Source organism: Chrysochloris asiatica, unplaced genomic scaffold, assembly GCF_000296735.1.
Source record: "Chrysochloris asiatica unplaced genomic scaffold, ChrAsi1.0 scaffold00172, whole genome shotgun sequence".
NCBI classification, from domain to species: domain Eukaryota; kingdom Metazoa; phylum Chordata; class Mammalia; order Afrosoricida; family Chrysochloridae; genus Chrysochloris; species Chrysochloris asiatica.
Genome location: NW_006408690.1, coordinates 4,993,486 through 5,013,703, shown reverse-complemented (window position 1 = coordinate 5,013,703; position 20,218 = coordinate 4,993,486). Strand labels below are relative to the sequence as shown.

The 20,218-nt window shown below is 39.1% G+C and overlaps 1 protein-coding gene across 1 annotated transcript in view; it reads left to right on the top strand.

The window, feature by feature from the left end:
* MPP7 (membrane protein, palmitoylated 7 (MAGUK p55 subfamily member 7)) overlaps window positions 1-20,218 on the top strand; it is a 181,508-nt gene that overhangs the window by 145,927 nt on the left and 15,363 nt on the right. Inside the window, exon 10 of the mRNA XM_006871679.1 lies at window positions 2,720-2,890. Coding sequence (XP_006871741.1) covers window positions 2,720-2,890 — 171 coding nt within the window. The remainder of the gene's footprint in view (window positions 1-2,719; window positions 2,891-20,218) is intronic.

The following is a 20,218-nucleotide window of genomic DNA, read 5'->3' as shown; positions in this document are numbered from 1 at the left end:
TACCATTCTCCATTCTCATACCAAAAGTTTGTAATAACTTGAGAAAATCCTCTCTCTGTACAAGGAATAATTATGAAGGAATTTATAGTAATGCCTGCTTGTCCTTTACTGCCCATGAGGCATGACCCGTGGGAGCCTGAAATTAGAGCACTTTTCAATAACTGTATAAGGAAATTATAATAGTTCATGTCTAATTTTATGCTAACTAGGAACCCATCTTGGAGTCCTGGTGTGGTGCTGTGGGCTAATGCGCCAGACTGCAAAGTCAGTTTGAACTACAAGGTCAGTGATTCAAACTCACCTGCCACTCTTTGGAAACCCTATACACAGTTGCTATGAGTCGAAGCTTACTCGACAGCACTTAACAACAACAGGAACGCATCTTACCCTGGATGCTAAGCTACACCAGCAGTCACAGGTGTTAAGAGTTTGAGGGGCTGTCTTCTTTCTTCTTACTGTGCCATCAGGTGAATTCTGACTCATAGTGACTCTGTATACAGTTTCCAAGGAGTGGCTGGTGGGTTTGAACTTGCCGAGCTTTCAATTTTCAGTCCAGTGCTTATCCTACAGTGCTACATTTTGCTAATTAGGAAAAGACTCTTGTGTGGGAATTACTGCAGAGAGCACCACACTACGTATAAGAATCTTGGCTACTTCCAGTGTTGAATAAGGGATCCTTTTTCTGGGTTCCCAGGAATCCTCCCAAATATCTTCGAAAATACAAGGGGCAAAGAGTAGTTTTCCTCTGACCCTTTGCACAGAAGATGGATTCTCTCCACATATGAGGTTTTAGAATTCACCCATCCTTTACCCATCCAAGGACCATGTTGGCACTGTTCACCTTTGACTTCACTCATATCTCATCTCTTTGTAAAACACCAATGTGTTTTATTACTTGTCCCACTGGCTTCTTTCCCCACCCCACCCCTATGTATGACCTTTGTTAAAGACCCTTAGAGAGATTATTTTCCTTGTTTCAAATTCTTTTTATGTCTTTTCTCTCAAGTAATACAAATAGCTTCTCAATATTAGAATGATTCTTGGTGGGCCACCCGAATATATTCTCAGATGCTTTCTATTCCATTCTTAATTTTTGGATTGATTTTTATTAATCTGAATCCATAGAGTGACTTCTTGTTGTTAAGTGCTGTTGAGTCAGTTCCAACTCAGAGCAACCCTGTATAGGGTTTCCAAGGAGCAGCTGGTGAGTTTGAACTGCTGACCTGTGGTTTAAACCAACCTCGTGGTTCAGTGCTTATCCTACAGTGCCACACCAGGACTCCAGAGTGACTTCTAGAAGTCCATAGTTAGTCATTCATAATTGTTATATAATGTTGCCTTTATTTTTGTTGTTGTTGTGAAGTGCTGTTGTCGGTTCCAACTTAATAGTAACCCTATATAGGATTTCCAAGGAGCAGCCTGTGGGTTTGGCCTCCTGGTTCAGGGTTTATCCTACAGCGCCACACCAGGACTTCTGCTTAAATCCCATTAATTTCTTAAATCTAGTGGTAATAATTACTCTCTTTCTTTGTATTACCTAAAATTCACACAGGTCAGTTATTACTGAACAAAAGGTTTTCTACTTACCAAATTTAGCCAGTATTCTAATTTTTAAAAGACAGTCTATTTTAAGTTCCGTCGAGTCGGTTCCAACTCATAGCGACCTTGTATAGGGTTTCCGAGGCTTTAAATCTTTGCAGGAGCTGAAAGCCTTATCTTTATCCCTCAGAGCATCTGGCAGGCATGAACCATGGACCTTGTGGTTTTCAGTCTAGTGCTTATCCTATGGAACCACCACACTCCTATAACTATTTTACAAAGGAAATTTTAAGAAAAAGAATCATGCAACAGGGCAAATGGAATGAAATAGGAGTTGCATAATAAAAGAAACTTTTAAAGACTGCATATTAAATGATAGCAGTGTGCTGAAAAAGATGTTTTAGCAGACATACTTATTTAAGTACTTTAAAAATTGTTGTATTCAAGATTGTGTTACCTACTGATAGGAGCATAAAACTGAGACTATGACACTTCTTTCCAAATTTCAATAGGTTTTAAATCATAGAAGCATAGTATATATATTCTCACAGGAGAAAAAGGACTTGGGATTCATTCATTTACTTTCAACCTGGAGTCCTCTGAAAATGAAATAACTTGTGTAGGTTAATTATTGACAGAGCCTTGTTCTGTCAGCCGGATCCAAATGTAGACATTTTTGACACTGTGCCTTCTCTAATTTAGTTCCCTTTTTTATTTAACAATAGATGCTGTTTACGCTACAGGTATGTTATTAGGTTATGCTTAGAAGATGGTAAAAAAAAAGTTATGTGTATGATTAAGAGATTCTGTGATTTGTATTTTAAATATTTATATGTTTAACTTTTCAAATGTGTTCATAATCAGACTGTGATACATTATCTTTATGATTTCTGACTTTTTTCTTTATTAAGATTATTGTTTTATTCATTGATTTCTGTAACGATCTCTTTATTACTTAGAACCAAATTAGATTTATATTGTTATAAACTAAATAAATCAACTGTTAGATGGTTCTTTTGTAAATTATTGTTTTGATGGAATTGTGTAGTTTTTGTTTGTTTTTTTTCCCTCCTACTAAATGCCCTTGTTAACAATATCATGATGAACTTCAAGGGTTTTTAAATTTTTGTTGTTATTGTGCCTATTACTAAAGAGATATATATATATTTTGTATTTGCAGCTGGTTTTAGAAGAAGTTTCCGTCTTAGTAGAAAAGATAAGAAAACAAATAAATCTATGTATGAATGCAAGAAGAGTGATCAGTATGACACAGCTGATGTGCCCACATACGAGGAAGTCACCCCATATCGGCGACAAACCAATGAGAAATACAGACTTGTTGTTTTGGTTGGTAAGTACTTTTGCGTGAAATTCTGAGGAAATAAATGAAATATTAACAATTTAACTTCAAAGTGCATCCTCCTTCACATTTTCTAACTAAAGAATTACTTATCTTGAACACACTTTGGTCTCTAAATGAAGTCATTAGTCTTTCTTACTTATCTGACATTTAAGAAGTTTAGCAGACATCATATATATTAAGCAACTAATAGAATTAAGTAATTTTGAATACAGTGGGAATCTCTTTCCATTTGGAATTTTGAGGCAGAAGGAGTGGTATAATCTTCCTGTAGTATTTAGACCTTCAGTGAAATTAACTATTATCTCTTGTTGTTGCTACTGTTGTTAAAATGCTTCTGAGTCGGTTCCGACTCATAGTGACCCTGTATAGGGTTTCCAAGGAGCAGCTGGTGAGTTCGAACTGTCAACCTTGTGGTTCAGACTGACCCTGTGGTCCACAGCAGCACACCAAGACTCCATTATCGCATAGTTCCAGGATAGTAACATATTTAAAGCTGGAGGGTCAGTTAACAAAATTACTGTAAAGAAATTAATAAATATATTGGGGTGTTTACAGGCACTTTAGTTGATTTGACCCCATTAACTTCCGAGCATCCATCTAGTCCAAACTTTAGGAACAGAAACAATCACCACCTTAATATTACCCAACCCTCATCTGTGTTTCGTTAAAAGTGTGATGACAGATTTTTCATCTAGTTTGGTCCTAGATGAATGGAATAAAAGCCAACAACTTTATAAATGGTTTAGAGTAAGGGAGCATGGTGTATCTTGCTTATCACTCCTTGTAAACTGAAGATGACAGGAAAATGAGGATAGTAAAACCCCTGATATTGTGGTGAAATTCTTTGAAAGATTACGTGATCTTAATTCAGACAGATGATGGAAACCATACTGCTCGTCACATATGGGAAGTTTCTCACATTGGAAGTCATTGTAAGCATCATCAGATATTAAAGTTGTATTATTGAGAAATAAGTATCCACATACTTCAAACTTTCCCTTATTAAAAATGTCCGCTTCTCTTAGTCCATGTATACTGAATCCCCCATCCCTCAACCACACAAGGAAGATATTTTCTCTCTCCCTTTTTCTTTTTTTTAACCTCATGTTTGCTATAGAGCTTATGGAGTCCTGGTGTGGTGCTGTGGGTTAATGCGTTGGACAGCAAAGTCGATTTGAACTTCAAGGTCAGCAATTCAAATTCACCAGCCACTCCTCAGAAACTCTATACAGAGTCGCTATGAGTCGGAATCGACTCAACAGCACTTAACAACAACATAGAGCCTATGCAGTCTTAGTGTGATGCTGTAGGATGAATGACTCACCATAAAGTCGGTGATCCAAAACTACCAGTCGCTCCTCAGAAACCCTGTACAGGTCACTATGCGTTGGAACCAATTCAATGACACTTAATAATAATTGAGCATATAATATCCCAGTTTTTTATTGAATTGGGTTTTATCTTGCGTTGAGATTATCTGAGACCTCCTGCGCCTTTTTCCGATCCCTTTGTTTCTACTCAGCCACTTCCTCACCAGCTCACCAGCACCTATTTTAACAGTGTCTCTTCCATCGCCAAGGTATTTCCTCCTTAGTCATGGTGTAGCGTTAGCCTGAGGAGAGAAATGCATTTATGATCAAAGGGAAAAGAAATTTTATCTATTTGATTTCATTTTCCCAATTAAGTATAGATGACTTTCTCTATAGCCAAGGAGTTATAATATAAGTTCTGGCTTTTCTCTCATTTCTATTGCCATTGAGACTAATTCCAACTGGTAACAACCCTGTTGGTGTTAGCTGCCGTTGAGTCAGTTTCCACTCATAGCAACCGTTAAGCTCATTGTAGCATCCACTTGGTCAAACCTCTATTGAGGGCTTCCTCTTTTTTGCTGGCCCTCTACTTTCCCAAGCATGATGTTCTCTGGGGGCTGTTCTCTCCTGATAACATGTTCATTGTACATGAAACAAAGTCTCGCCATCGTTGATTCTGTGGAGCATTCATGCTGTACTTCTTCCAAGACACCTATTTGTTCTTCTGACATTCCATGGTACTTTCAGTATTCTTCACCAACACCATAATTCAAATGCATCATTTCTTCTGTTGTCTTCCTTATTCGTGCCCAGCTTTCACAGTCATGTGAGGTAATTTAAAATACCATGGTGTGGATCAGGTGCACCTTAGTCCTTAAAGTGACATCTCTTCTCTTTGCACTTGAAAAAGATGTTTTCCAGCCAGTGTGCCCAGTGCAACACACTGTTGATTTTTTGACTGCTGCTTCCATGGACATTAATTGTGGAACCAAGTAAAATGAAATCCTTGACAATTTTAATGTTTTCTCCATTTATCATGATATTGCTTATTGGTCAAGTTCTGAGGTTTTTTGTTTTCTTTATGTTAAGGTGTAATCCATACTGAAGGCCATACTTTTTGATTTTTATAAATAATTGCTTCAAGTACTCTGCTTTCAGCAAGCAAAATTGTTATCATCTGCATATCACTAGTTGTTAATGAGTCTTCCTCCAATCCTGATGCCATGTTCTTCATATAGTTCTGCTTTTTGGAATACTTGCTCAGTCTACAGATTAAATAAGTATGATGAAATAATACAAGTCTAATGCACATCTTTCCTGATTTTGAATCATTCAGTATCCTCTTGTTTTGTCCAAACAGTTGCCTCTTGGTCTAGATCCAGGTTTAACATCTGATTTTAAGAAGAAAGTAGAATACAATTTTTACTTAATATGTGCTAATAATAAAATGGAAAGATAAATAGGAGAAATTTATCTTTAAATAGTCTGGATGGCAGTCCAGAGAAGAAGAAAGTAAAATCATAGTCAGAAAAACAACTAAAGAAGGTTAATGGTTATAGAAAAGAAGCAGCCAGTCAAATGAAAGGAGGAATAGGGAGTGGTTAGCCCCAAGTTACAGAGTCCTCATGGAGTTCTATTAAATGCTAATACAGTAAAGTCTGTGAAAGCCAGAAGCTGTATAAAGTAGAAACCTGTTAGAGAAGGGAAATTCAAATATTTTCCACTAACATGAGCAATAGAAAGTGATTAGACTGCACCCTGTCAAAAGTGGAAAACTAGTGAGGCCCAGAACTAGGCAGTCCTGTTGAATTCCTGTTCTCACAGTTTTCACATTGTTTGCAGGTATTAGTGTAGCCTTACGAGTGAGGCTACTAAGGTTGAAACTACCAGCCATTCTGCGGGAGAAAGATGAGGCTTTCTGCTCCCTTAAAGACTTGCAGCCTCATTTGAAACCCTATACAGGGTCTCAGTGAGTCGGTACTGACTTCACAGCAGACCACCACCATCACCCTCATCCATTCCAGTAATTCCCTTAGTGCAGTTAGAAGTCAGGGTAATGATGCCATTACATGCATGAACCTGGAGGATATTATGCTGAGTGAAATTAGTCAATCACAAAAATGACAAATATTTTATGAGACCACTACTATTAATAAGTCAAGAAGAGGTTTACATTCAGAAACGAACATTCATTGAAGGTTTTCAGGGGTCAGAGGGGGAAAGAGGGTAGACACATATTAACTTGGGTAAAGTGGAAGGCCATTCACAATAAGTGGGAGGTCAGCACAAATGATTAAGCAAAATAAAGAAACTAGGAGGAATAGGAGTTGAAAGTAACACAGGTAAATACTATTACATATGTCATCCAAAATTTCAGTAATTACAGTAATGACTATAGCCTATGAGCAAATACAAAAGTAGACATAACAGTTGAACAGATGTGAGGCAATCACAAATACATATTCATTTAATAGAGGATATTTTTACATATGTGCTGTAAATATATTCATGAATATAGTAGAGTATTCAGGATTTGTCTTCCAGCTCGCTAGTTCTGGCTTCCATCTCTTCAGTTCTACTCCTTTGCCCTTTCAGTGTATTGTCCATTTCTGATATTTTCTTATTAATAATTTGGACCTCTTTTTACAGGTTTGAATTGTTTCCAGTGCTGTATCTATCTTATTTGATTGCTCCTGTAGCGCTTTCCTGACTTCTTCCTTATTTTTCTCAAACCCTCTGTGGAGCATTTGAATACACTTCGATAGCATTCTCCTGAATTCCTTCTCAGGCAGTTCCAAAGCCTGCTTTCTTGCCAATGGGAAGTCTTAAGTGTACCTCCAGCTCATTTGTTTCAGCTATTCTATCTTGTTTCTGGACATGTGCTGATACCTTCAGTTGTTTCTTGGGCAAAACCAAATGCTTTGAGAGAATGAGTTGCTGGGCCTGGGGATTCTGGACCGCATGTAGTCTCAGGTCATCAAGGGCAATTGGCATAACCTAGCCCACAGAGATAATGTTGTACATTCTACTTTGAAAACAGCCATCAAAGGTGTAACTGTTGGGCTTTCCCTATCCAGAGCAGAAAAAAGTGAAGAAAATCAAAGATACTGAAAACTGAAAAATATGGAAAAGACCAAGGCTTACTGATCTGATAGACACTAGTGGAAACAGCAGTATTATGGTTCTTACATATCCTCAGGCCAGGAAACTGAACTCACCCCTGTACCTTAACTTTCAGACAAATGATAGGCCTATAAAGATAACAATAGCACCAGGGAGGTAAGCACTCCTTAGGACAATCAACCAAGGGCCATATTGGTCCAGGACTAAAGCTCTGAGGGCAGGAAGGCATAGGAAAGAAAGAGGAATAGAAAGAGTAAACACAAGGAGGAAGTGGGAAGAATGCTTGCTATCCATTGTGTTGATTGCAGTCAGTGTTAGAAAACAAAATGAACTGTTGAATGGAAAGCCAATATGCTCTGTAAACTTTCACCAAAATCACAATGAAAAGTTTTTAAAAATCCAATAAGACTGTCTGCTATTAAAACAGAAATTAAAAGATTTGCAAAAGAAACCAAAAAATGTAAAACAATTCTGCTCTTCCCACTAAATTGTTTTGTTGTGAAAAATGTTACCTGTGTTAACTGTAATAGATTCATGGTTTTGTTATTTTTTAAAAATTAATAAGCAAGCCTTTAGACAAAATAGATGTATGTTACCAAAGGAAAATATACCAGTTATTCATTTGTTCTAGGTTGAAAGGATGCAAAATGAAAGAAAAGAAAAAAATGTGCCTGCATACTTACAAGTACTTTGTCATATTAGAAGGGTGCTTCGAGACATTAGTGGAAAAAAATGGAATGAAAAAATGATGAAATTTTCCGCTCACTTTTCTGAAGTCCCTTTGTATTTTGCAGATATGTTCTCCTAGGCACGTCTTTTGCTTCTCTTATTCCGCAAGTTATTTCACAGAGCAGAAGTTTTAAAATTATAATGAAGTCCAATTTACCACTTTTTTCCTTTTATATGTTGTGTTTTTGTGTGGTGGTGTTTTAAAGGGTTTATGTTTAAGTCTGTGATCTATTTCGAATTAAATTTTTATAGCTCGAGGTATGGATGGATGTTCAGTTTTGCATATAGATGTCTAATGTATTAAAAAGACTCTTGTTTTCCATTTAATTACCTCTACCTTTGAAGTCCTGGTGTGACACTGTAGGATAAGCATTGGACTGCTAACCACAAGATTAGAAATTCAAACCCACCAACCATGTCTTGGAAACCCTATAGAGCAGAGGTAGAGCTCACAGGTGGTTATGTGCCGTGGAGTTGGTTGCATCTCATAGCGACCCTGCATAGGGTTTCTGAGGCTGTAAATCTCTATGGGAGCAGAAAGCCTCAGCTTTCTCCTGCAGAGCAGCTGGTAGTCTCGAACTGCTGACCTTGAGGTTAGCAGCCCAACTCGTAACCACTGTGCTACCAGAGCTCCTTATGGGCTCTATGAGCCCCACAAAGTATAGGGTTTCCGTAGAGTGGCTGATGAGAGTGAACTGCAGACTTTGTGGTTCAAAGCGACCTTACAGTCCAGCGCAGTAACCTGTAGCACCACACCTTAGGGTGTGATGCCATCACATTGTTGTTTTTGAGTGCCATCAAGTCGGTTCTGACCTATAGCAAACCTGTAGAGGTTTTCTGAGGAGCAGCTGGTAAGCTTGAATCACCGACCTTGCAGTTCAAATAGCACTGTTGTTAGGTGCCATCGAGTCGGTACCAACTCATAGCGACCTTATGCACAGCAGAATGAAACGAACCTCACTATTGTTGCCATGCTTGAGCCCATTGATGCTGCCACTTGGCCAGTCCATTTCGCTGGGTGTCTTCCTCTTTTTCTCTAACCCCTACCCTGCCAAACATGATATCCTTCTTCAGTGACTGGTCCCTCCTGACTACAGTATGTCCCAGGTATGAGAGACGAAGTTTGGCCATCCTGGCCTCCAAGGAGCACTCTGGTTGCACTTCTTCCAACACAGATCTGTTGGTTCTTTTGGCAGCCCATGGCACTTTCAATATTCTCCTCCAGCACCATAACTAAAATGCATAAATTCTTCTATGGTCTTTAGGGGTGAGTTAATTAAATATTTGGCCAACTATAGCAGGCTCACTTTCAAGTTGATAATTTTGTAAGGCCCACGAATGATGTATACATTTTGGCAGAAATAAATGGTTCTCCACCCTGCTATACAGGGTTGCTATGAGTTGGAACCAACTCAATGGCCCTTAACAACACTACCTCTAGTAAAAATCTACTAACCATATACTTACCTATTTCTCAACTCTATTCTGCCCCTTGACCTTTTGCCAATACCACACTGTCTTGAATTCTGTTACTTTATAATAAGTCTTGATTACTTTATAATAAGTCTTGATACTTTATAATAAGACAAGTGCTATGAATCCTTCAATTCAGTTTTTCTTTTACAAAATTCCTTTGTCTTGCCTTAAATGTAAAAATCAGTTGGTTTCTCAAAGGAAGAAAAATGAATGGGATTTTTATGAGAATGTGGTGAAGTCGGTTGGGGAATAATGGGTATTTTTAAATTATTATTTCTTCCCATTTATAACCATAATATAGCTCCATTTTTGAGGATTTAAAAAATGTTCCCCACTAATGCTATGCCTTGGAAGAAGAATAGCAATCTCCTTACTGAGGACCAGCCATTGAAACCTTACAGGGCACAGATGTACTCTGGCACACATACTTGTCTGTCACATCAGTCTGTTGTCAGACATGAGTTGCCATGCATTGGAATTCACTCAACAGTAAGTAACAGGTTTTTGTTTAGGTCTGCTCAACGGGAGCTGGCGTGGCTTGCTTGTTCCTTTACTACATTTTCACTCTACACTTTTTCTGGGTGTGTCCCTTATTGTTTACTTTGTCCGTGTTTCACTTTTGACGCCTTAACATTCACTAACTAATTCCTAAGGTATTTTCAGCTGCTTGACCTGATCTCTCCATCTCATGTTCAGCAATCACCCGAATCATTCTCCCAGTCTTCTGGAACCGTTCTGTACTAGATCTCACCATCGACTCTCTACAGACTTCAGAGATGACCTTTCAGTGTTTTGTTGCTGTTGTTGTTTTGTAAACCTAGACAGAAGCTCCTCCCCTTTACTCTGACCTCCAGCACCTGCCCTTTCTCAGAACTTTACCACGTGCTGTGAAATACTTGGGGAACTTGTTGCTATGCAGTTTCTGATCCACTAGCTGGGCAGGACCAGTGATCCTGCTGGTCCAAGTAGATTGTTGTTGTTGTTGTTAGGTGCCATCAAGTTGTTACCAACTCATAGCAACCCTATGCACAACAGAACAAAACACTGCCCAGTACTGTGCCAACCTCAACAGTTGTTGCCACGCTTGAGCCCATTGATACTGCCACTTTGCCAATCCATCTCACTGGAGATCTTCTTCTTTTTCTCTGACCCTCCACCTTACCAAACATGATATCCTTCTCCAGCGACTGGTCCCTCCTGACAATATGTCCAAAGTATGAGAGATGAAGTTTGGCCATCCTAACCCCCAAGGAGCACTCTGGCTGCTCTTCTTCTAACACAGATCTGTTGGTTCATTTGTCAGCCCATGGCACTGTCAATATTCTCCTCTAACACCAAAGCTCAATGGAATTTGCTTTTCACCTGGTTGTAATGCACATAGAGTGAAGCATCAGTTCACTGTGCACAGAGGCTGACTCGCAGCCTCCTGGCTTTACTGGACTGACTTGACTATTCAGTTGCCATTACATTCTTGAGCTGGTGGTTATCAACTGACTGCAATGTATTTGACTTTCTGCTTTCCTTGGCAACATGTATGAAGAACTTCTGGTGTTGTCATAATCTACTGTTTAGGACTTGTTCTTTGATATTTTACATGGTGGTGCTATAGGGTATGCACTGGACTACTGTTCAAAAGCAAGATATGCACTGGTCGGCAGTTCAAACCCACTATCCACTCCTCAAAAAACCTATACAACTTGATGTGAATCGGAATCAACTCAGTGGCAAATTAACAACAACAGCTAACAATTCAAACCCACTAGCCTCTTCTTGGGAGAAAGCTGAGGCTTTCTGGTCCCATAAAGATTTATAGCTTTGGAAACCCTATACAGAGTAACTAGAAGTCATAACCAATTCAATGGCAATGGGTTTAGTGGGTTTTTAATGTTTTATTTTTCATTTGGTTTGAATGATTTGATAACTGATTTATTACATTTAGGATTTTTATAGAATTTCTATAACAACAACAACAAAAAAAAACTACTTAAAATTGTTTAGCCCCTAACCTTTTCCTTCTATTTTGGACCAGTTGTTGATATAATGGGAGTTTTAATAATGCAGTATATTTTAAGTCTGTAACAACTGTATGATAGCAGAACAGATTTAATGGGGATTATTGGTCTTTTTCTTTTAGTCATGTGAGGTTACATATTATACCCAAGTGAATAATGTATCTTATGTCTTTATATGAAAAGGTCAAGAAAGAAATCATGTAAAAAATGTTTAATTAATACAAACTTCTTAGTAATAGTTCTACTAAAAGAAGGATTTATAAGTCTGCCAAAATTAAGGTACCGGCTTGGAAAATAAAGCCAGCTTGTTTCAGTGACTGGACATTAAAAATTAGTTCCCTTACTCACTCCATCCTCCAACCCTCATCCCCCAAATGTGAGCTTATGTGTAACATTACATTCCACATTGGAATCCAGTGACCTCTAGGGTTATTTGATGTAACTGTCTTTCAAAAGGTATTTGCTTTCTTCTATGTACTCATTGCCCAGAAACACTTTCTGCTTATATGTTTGGCACATTTGATGCATTTGGGCATCATTTGAATTTTAGCATTTGACTATCTGCAGAACTCTCCATTTATTTGTATCCTGGCAGAAAGGATCATGTAAATGGGTAAACAAAGGGGGAGGGACCCTCCAGGTCAAGACGAGCTATATTCCAATCCTGTTCTGTCCCTAAGTAGCCCTGGGACACACCCCTCATTCTTTCAGGCCTTCAGTGTCTTCATCTGAAATATGGGGTAAGAGCTCCTCTCTATATATACTAGATTTGTTTTAAGGATGAAATAAAATAGTATTTGCAAAGACTTAAAGCAATCCCTGTACACCGAAAGATTTGTAAGGAACCCTGGTGGCACAGTAGGTTAAGCATTGGACTGCTAGCCACAAAACCGGTAGTTCAAACCTACCAGCCACTCTGCTGGAGAGAGAGAAGGCTATCTGTTCCCGTAAAGATTTACAGTCTCAGAAACCCTACAGATTCCCTATCCTATATGAATCGGAATTGATTCGATGGCAGAGGATTTAGTGGGTTTTGGGGTGCTGGGCTGCTAACCAAAAGGTTGGCGTTCTGAACTCACCACGCAGCTCCTCTGGTTCCCTGAAGCTTACAGGGCAGCTCTACTCTGTCACATAGGGACAGAAATCAACACAAAGGCACCTAACAACACCAGTGGATTTTAATGAAAATTAGTTTGATAATATTAACTAAAACACTATTGGGTTAAGTGTGAAATGTTCAACTCACACTAAGCAAGCTTCTGCTGACTTTGAACGTCAGTGTTCAAAACACTTGCAAGTTAAACTAGATTGTTTAGCAAATCATCATCCAGAAGAGATAATCAGGCAGTAGACTGCATTTTGAAAGTTCTAGATGGTTGTCAGAGGGACTGTTTGCTATGGTAAAAAATCATACGCCTAGCAAATATTTTCTTGGTTTCTACAACATGCACAGGCAGCAATTTGTAGGAAAATTAGCATTATGTTCCTCCTCAAGCCCCATTCGTCTTGACCCAATGTTTTCAAAGCCTTAGGAAATAGTAAAATTTGCAATGAAACAGCTAGGTAAATATTATTGAGGAGGTACAAAAAGTATTTTTCCCTGTATTCTTACCATCATATAATGTTATTCTTTTTATTCTTGGATTTAACTTCCAAAGCATAAAAAATAGAACAATTCATTAACCTGATAAAACTATGACAATGGAGGACTTTGAGCCTTCTTTGGAATTATTTCATTTTCTCTACATTTTCTAAAGGTATTATACCAAAGCCACATTTTAGCCACTAAAACATTTCAGTGGCAGTTTTCTTTTAAATTCCCTTTGTATTTAGAAATATTTTCCCAAAGGGGTGTTAAAATCAATCTCAGGCACTTAGTATAGTTTTCTACATAAATTTAGTGAAAACTGACTTTTTTAAAAAAGTAAATAGTCAAATAACAAGTGTATGTATGGAGGGTGGTGAATTAATGAGAGAGGAGAAAAGTGGAGTTTTTAAAAAGCAAGTAAGAAACTTTTCATAGAGTAAGCCAATAGGAGTCCATCATGTGGTTATTCAGACAATCTGTGCTCTGTTCTGACTGTTAGTTAGGTGATGAGGCATAAAAGAATGCTAATAATAAATCTTTCTGTGTACGTCACAGTTTCAGCCTGAGCATGAAGTAGTACTCTATCCTGCCTTGTGATGAATTTTGTATGCTACCTACCATACCTGGTATGGTGCTATAGGACAAGCACTGATCCGCTAACTACAGGGTCGGTGGTTCAAACCCACCAGCCACTCCTCGGAATCCCTATACACGGTTGCCACGAGTTGGAACCTACTGGACGCCACTTAACAATAATAACAAAGACTGCTTTGTAGAGGCACTTGGAACAAATAGGCATCTATCTGAGAGGCATGATTTTATTCCCCATAAAACGATGGTATAACTGAAAAAAAAAAAAAAAAAGGAACTCTGGTTGTACAGTGATTAAGCACTCAACTGCCAACCAGAAGGTCAGCAGTTCAAACCTACCAGGCACTCCAACTGAGACAGATGTGGTAATCTGCTCCCTTAAAGATTGATTGCCTTGTCAGTTCTACTCTACCCTGTAGGGTTGCTGAGTGGGAATGGACTGCACATAACCAAAAAGTACCCCCACAGAAAGCAGAGAGGAAACTATGCCCTCAGAACTAAATGTAAATATTAGTATGTGTATTAACATTCCAAAAACTTTTGTTGAACCTGTTTGTAAATCTCTGGCAATGAGAGTTTGTTCTGGAGGATTTTATACAGACTACTTGTGTCGTTGTTGAAGTGTGGCACTGTGGGATAATGCACTGGACTGCAAGGTCGATTTGAACTGCAAGGTCGGTGGTTCAAATTCACCAGCTGCTCCTTGGAAACCCTATATACAGGATTGCTATGAGTCAGAATCCACTCAATGGCACTTAACAACAAGAAACCATAGTCTTTGTAACTCCCACCAACAACTCTTTTCCTAATAAATAAGAGAAGGTGGAAGGAACTCTTGGTGTGGCACTGTAGGATCAGCACTGGACTTCAAACCACAAGATCGGCAGTTCAAACCCATTAGCTGTTCCTGTACAGGGTTACTATGAGTTGGAACCAACTCCATGACACTTAACACAACAAGAGAAGGTAGGAGAAGATACTGATAGGATGACATGAAGCAGCATGGTTCATTGTAATTATAAAAATTTGAAACTCTAGCATGGGTATAAAATAGCGCATCTCAGAAACAGGAAGGGGGGTATCTCACTACTTACCATCAAAGAAGAAAAGCCAGGAGGGAAGTGTGTCCTTTGGACCCCGAGATCCATGGGCATTGAATTTTCTCAACCTAGGGATTGAAAGCTGTGAGGCTGGAGGAGTGGCAGAGCGGGGACAGTAGAACCAAGAACCAGACACGAAACAGAGCTGTGGGCTTCCCAGCCCACAAGCAGTAAAGCTGAGTGACTTTGAACAGGAAGTTTGTTGTAGAGTGGAGTGCCTTCAGGAACTTAATTGGGAAGCCAGGTTTGCTGACTCACAGAACTAACATGAAGTGTCTTCAGGCTGAGGCATATGGTAGAGTGGTGTGTCCTGTGGGCATTTATTAGCAGCACTAAAGGAGTTTTGTTACAATGGCCAGTCAGAGAGGCCTGCCTGTAGGCATGGCTGAGGAGAGGCTTTCCTGATTGGAAGAACTGTGCCCTGAGCATTTCTGACCCTGAATTATAACCTGTTAACTTCCCAAGTGAAGCCCACAACTGTGAGTATTGTCTCTGGAGTTCTCTGTGGCCATTGCAATGAATTATTGAACCCAGCGTGAGTTGAGAGACAACGGTGAGGAGGGATGGTTTGATGACATTTTTTTGCAGTTTACTCTGGGCCTGATGAAAAGCCAAAATGTAAAACCAGAATTCTAAGTGTGTGATGGATATAAAATTGTAAAATTCTTATAATATAGGAAGTAAATCTGATCTTTGTTAGAATCACAGTTGGCTTTTATGCCACTATCTATGTTAAATGCTTATTAAAAATACCAAACAACTGCTGTTGAGTTGATTCTGCCTCATGACGACCCCCGTGTGTTACAGAGTAGGACTGTGTTGGGGTTTTCATGGCTGTAATCTTATGGAAGCAGATTGCCAGGTCTTTCTTTTGTAGCACTGTATGGTGAGTTGTTGTTGTTAAGTTCCGTTGAGTTGATTCCAACAGCACATAACGTTTTCAAGGAGCAGCTGATGCATTTGAACCACCGACCTTGTAATTCAAATCAACCTTGTGGTCAAGTGCTTATCCTACTGTGCCATACCAGGACTCCTTTTAGGGGAGTAGTTAAGGGCAAACTGTTTGTGCTACCAGGGAGGGACCTTCTTAAATGTTTACATGCAGGCTGTATTTCTGAGCATAAACCACAGTTTTATTTTTTATTCATTCATTCTACTGATTTTTTTCATAGAGTACCAACTCTGTGCCTGGCTCTGTTCTGAGTATGTGGGGGGACACAAACACACACATTCCTACCCTGCTGAAGTTAAGGATCTACTAGTAGGAGACAGACAAGGAGCTCTGGTAGCATAGTGTTTACGAATTGGGCTGCTAACTTCAGGGTCATCAGTTCGAAACCACCAGCTGTTCTGCGGGAGAGAGATGAGGCTTTCTGCTCCCGTAAAGATTTACAGCCTCGGAAACCCTGTATAGGGTCGCTATGAGTCAGAACCGACTCCACTGCACATAACAACAACAGTAGGAGACAGACAAAAAAGACGTATATAATAAGTTGTTGTTAAGTGCTATTGAGTTGGTTCCGGCTCATAACAACCTTTAGAGGGTTTCCAAGGAGCAGCTGGTGAGTTTGAACTGCCAACCTTGCTATTCAAACCAAGCTTGTGCTTATCCGAAAGTACCACACCAGGATAATAAATTAGTAACAAGTAATAAAATCAGTGGCCTAGTGGTTGAAAGGTGATAAGAAGAAAGCAAAAGTACAGCAAGGTCACAGGAATCAAGAGTTTGGAACAAGGACACGATGGCTTTTCAGTAGGGCAGACTTCATTGAAAAGGCAACATTTTGAACAAAGCCTGAGAAGTAAGAAAATTACCCATGCCTCCTTTGTGGCACTATTGTTGTTGCTGTTATGTGCCATCGAGGCACTGTAGGATTAGCAATTCTAACCCACAGAACCAACATGATGGCAGTTAACAACAACAAACCTTCCATTTAGCTGATGGTTGTGGTTGTTAAGTGCCATTGAGTTGGTTTTGACACATAGCAACCCTGTATAGAATTCCAAGGGCTGGCTGGTGAGTTTGAACCGCTGACCTTATGGCTGTCAGTCCAGTGCTTATTCTGCAACACCACACCAGGACTTAGCTATTGTAAACTCTAAAATGATTTTGTGACATTTTAGTTTCGTTGCACTCTTGTCATAGCTGTGAGATAGAGGTGAGATGAGTTAAGTCAGTACATATGAGAAAAAGGAACTCTGTCGGGTTGCGAACCTCAAGGTCAGCAGTTCGAAACTACAAAGTTCATGCAAAAATGGAATTCCAAGATAATGGAATTTTCCCACAAACTTTCTGAAGCCCCCTCATATAAGTCTGTAAATTTTTATGGTTTAGTGCTGTTGAGTCAATTCTAAGGAGTGGCTGGTGAGTTTGAATTACCAACTTCACTGTTCAAAGTGAATGTGTGGTTTAGTGATAATCTTACAGCGCCACACCAGGATTTGAAGTCTCCTCGCATAAGTTTGGAGTCTTGGTGCTGTGGGCTAATGTGCTGGACTACAAAGTTGCTTTGAACTGCAAGGTCAGCGGTTCAAGCTCACCAGCTGCTCCTTAGAAACCCTATACAGGGTCGCTGTGAGTCGGAATCAACTCAACAACACTTAACAACAATAACATATAAGTCTAGTGTAAACAAATTTTTGGGGAAAAATGATGCACCCTCGGCAAAATGAATCTTTTTGTTTTCTCTGACCTTAGCATACAAATTGATACTTCACTAATAGCATTTTTCTTCCATTATGAAAGGAACAGAAGAAAGGAAATCTAAACCTCTATCAGGGCTTGTTATGAACTGCTAAGTTGCTGTATTTTTTAATATAGTTCAATTCCAGGGAAACTTTAAATTTAATTTCATAAACAGATTTGTCACTTGCGAACACAAAAATCCAACCCCCCACTAACTAATATGATCATAATGAGATCATGGGTCAAATATGATAGCATGGCTGTTTGTATTTGATACCTAGGGCAATAAAAGTAGTAGTGTTACAACATGATGTATAGACTTTTTATAACGTATGTCTGATCCAAAGGATATCTAGAGATTTTGTTTGCGTTGTCTTATAGTAAATCAAATGAATAAGTGTTTTTTTTTTGGTTGTTGTTTGTTTTTTTGACCTGGCAACAAAAGCGCTTTAGATATTTATTGCAGACCAGAGTAATTCTGTTATTCTTCTCTGGATTGTTGTTGTTATGTGCCGTTGGGCCAGTTCCTATTCATAACGACCCTGTATAGGGTTTCTGAGAAGTAGCTGGTAAGGCTTGAACTGCCAACCTCGCGGTTCAAACTGATCTTGCAGTGTAGTACATTATCCTGCAATGCCACACCAAGACGCTGAACAGTTAAGAGTAAAAAATGTGGCCAATAATATAAAAGTATCTGAGGAGAAATGTGGAAGAATTTCCTTGTTAAGCATTACTGGTGCACAGAAGGTGGGCATGTAGTAAGAGCTGTGTCCGTAAGCACCATCATATGCTAGTGCCATGTAATGTAATATACCAGTTTATACTTGTGTCAAGATGCACAATGATAAATAGCAAAAAGAATAGTACTTGATCAGAGCAACCGATGTCTCTCCTTGATATATTGTAAATACAGATATAATTGAATATTGGGTGTAAAAATTTAAAAGCTTATATCAAAATGGATTTTTATCATTAATACATCATGATTTATTACATGAATATGGAGTCCTGGTGTGACGCCACAGGATAAGCACTCAACCTCAAGGTCAGTTCGAACTGCAAAGTCAGTGGTTCAAACTCACCAGCCACTCCTCGGAAACCCTGTACCGAGTCACTATGAGTCGGAAACTCACTCGATACACACAACAATAGTCTGATTAATGCCTACCTACCAATATATCTCTTTGAGATTCTTTTCCTAAGAGATTGCTGGCATTGTAACATTTAGCATGATACTATCTTCAAGTGTAATGATTAAGTTTAATGCTTACATTTAAAGCAGTATTCATTAGCCTTGAGAAAAACTGCAATTTTATGCAAGCCCTTTACAAATAATCATTTTATGGCTATTCTTTGTATGCAATGAGTGTCATTAAAATAGTATGTGCCACCTTGCATAGATTTTAATTAAATTGTTTTCATAATTGTTGTTTTTACTAGTTGCCATCAAATTGGGTCCAACTCCTGGTGGCCTGGTGTGTGCAGAGTAGAACTGTGCTCCGCATGGTTGAAGTCTGTGACTTTCAGAAGCAGATCTAGGTCTGTCTTCCAAGATGCCTCTGGGGTGGGTTCGAACCACCAACCTTATGGCTGGTAGTTGTTGTTAAGTACTGTCAAGTCCGTTCTGACTCATAGCGACCCCGTATAGGGTTTCCAAGGAGCACCTGGTGGGTTTGAATCGCCAACCTTGTGGTTCATAGTCCCTACTGATCCTACAGCACCACACCAGAAATGTAACTAGTAGTAGAACCAGGAGTGTAACTAGTCATAGAACCAGGAGTGTAACTAGTGTAACTAGTAGTAGAACCACTCATAGCAACCCAGGGGCTCCTATTTGTGGCCATATTCTATGGCATTGTATTTGTAGCTTTAGTCGTCTATTTATGTATGTGTTAGTGTAGATCTTGAATGATTATTTACTAGACTAATGTACAACTACAGTACTGATGTGGCACTGTAGGATAAGTTGTTGTTGTTAAGTGCCGTCGAGTCATTTCCGACCCATAGCGACCCTGTGTAGGGTTTCCAAGGAGCAGCTGGTGAGCTTGAATTGTCAACCTTGCAGTTAGTACTGAGCTGCTAACCAAAAAGTAGACGCTTCAAACTCACCAGGTGCTCCTTGGAAACCCTATAGAGAGTCTCTATGAATCAAAACCAACTTGTGCTAACAACAGCATGTGTTAATTGGAGCCTTGGTGATATAGTGGGTTATGCATTGAGCTCCTAACCACGAGGACAGCAGTTCAAATCTACCAGTCACTCTTTAGGAGAAAGATAAGGCTTTCTGTTCTTATAAAGATTTATAGCTGTGGGAACCCCATACAGGGTCTCTACGAGTTAGAACTGACTCAGTGGCACACAATGTGTGCTAATTATTCTTTTTGAATTTTAACTAACATTTACATAAATGATTTAAACTACAAATACAATGTCATAGAGTGTAGCCACAAATTTTTATTTTGTAAGTGTAAGAGTATCATTCAGAGACTTTGAGGCACCATTTCAGTGCATTTACAGTTCTGCAGTGCTGCTTTTGTCATTGGGTTTCCTTCCTCAGTACTTCCTTCTCTCATTTGCCCTCTTTGCTTTTCAACTATGCATTTTCTGAACCTGTTTCAGAAAAATCTGTTCATATTCAGAAAGTAGATCTTTTGGGGTGGAGGCATGAAAACACTTGTACAACAAATGTGAATTCATTTAA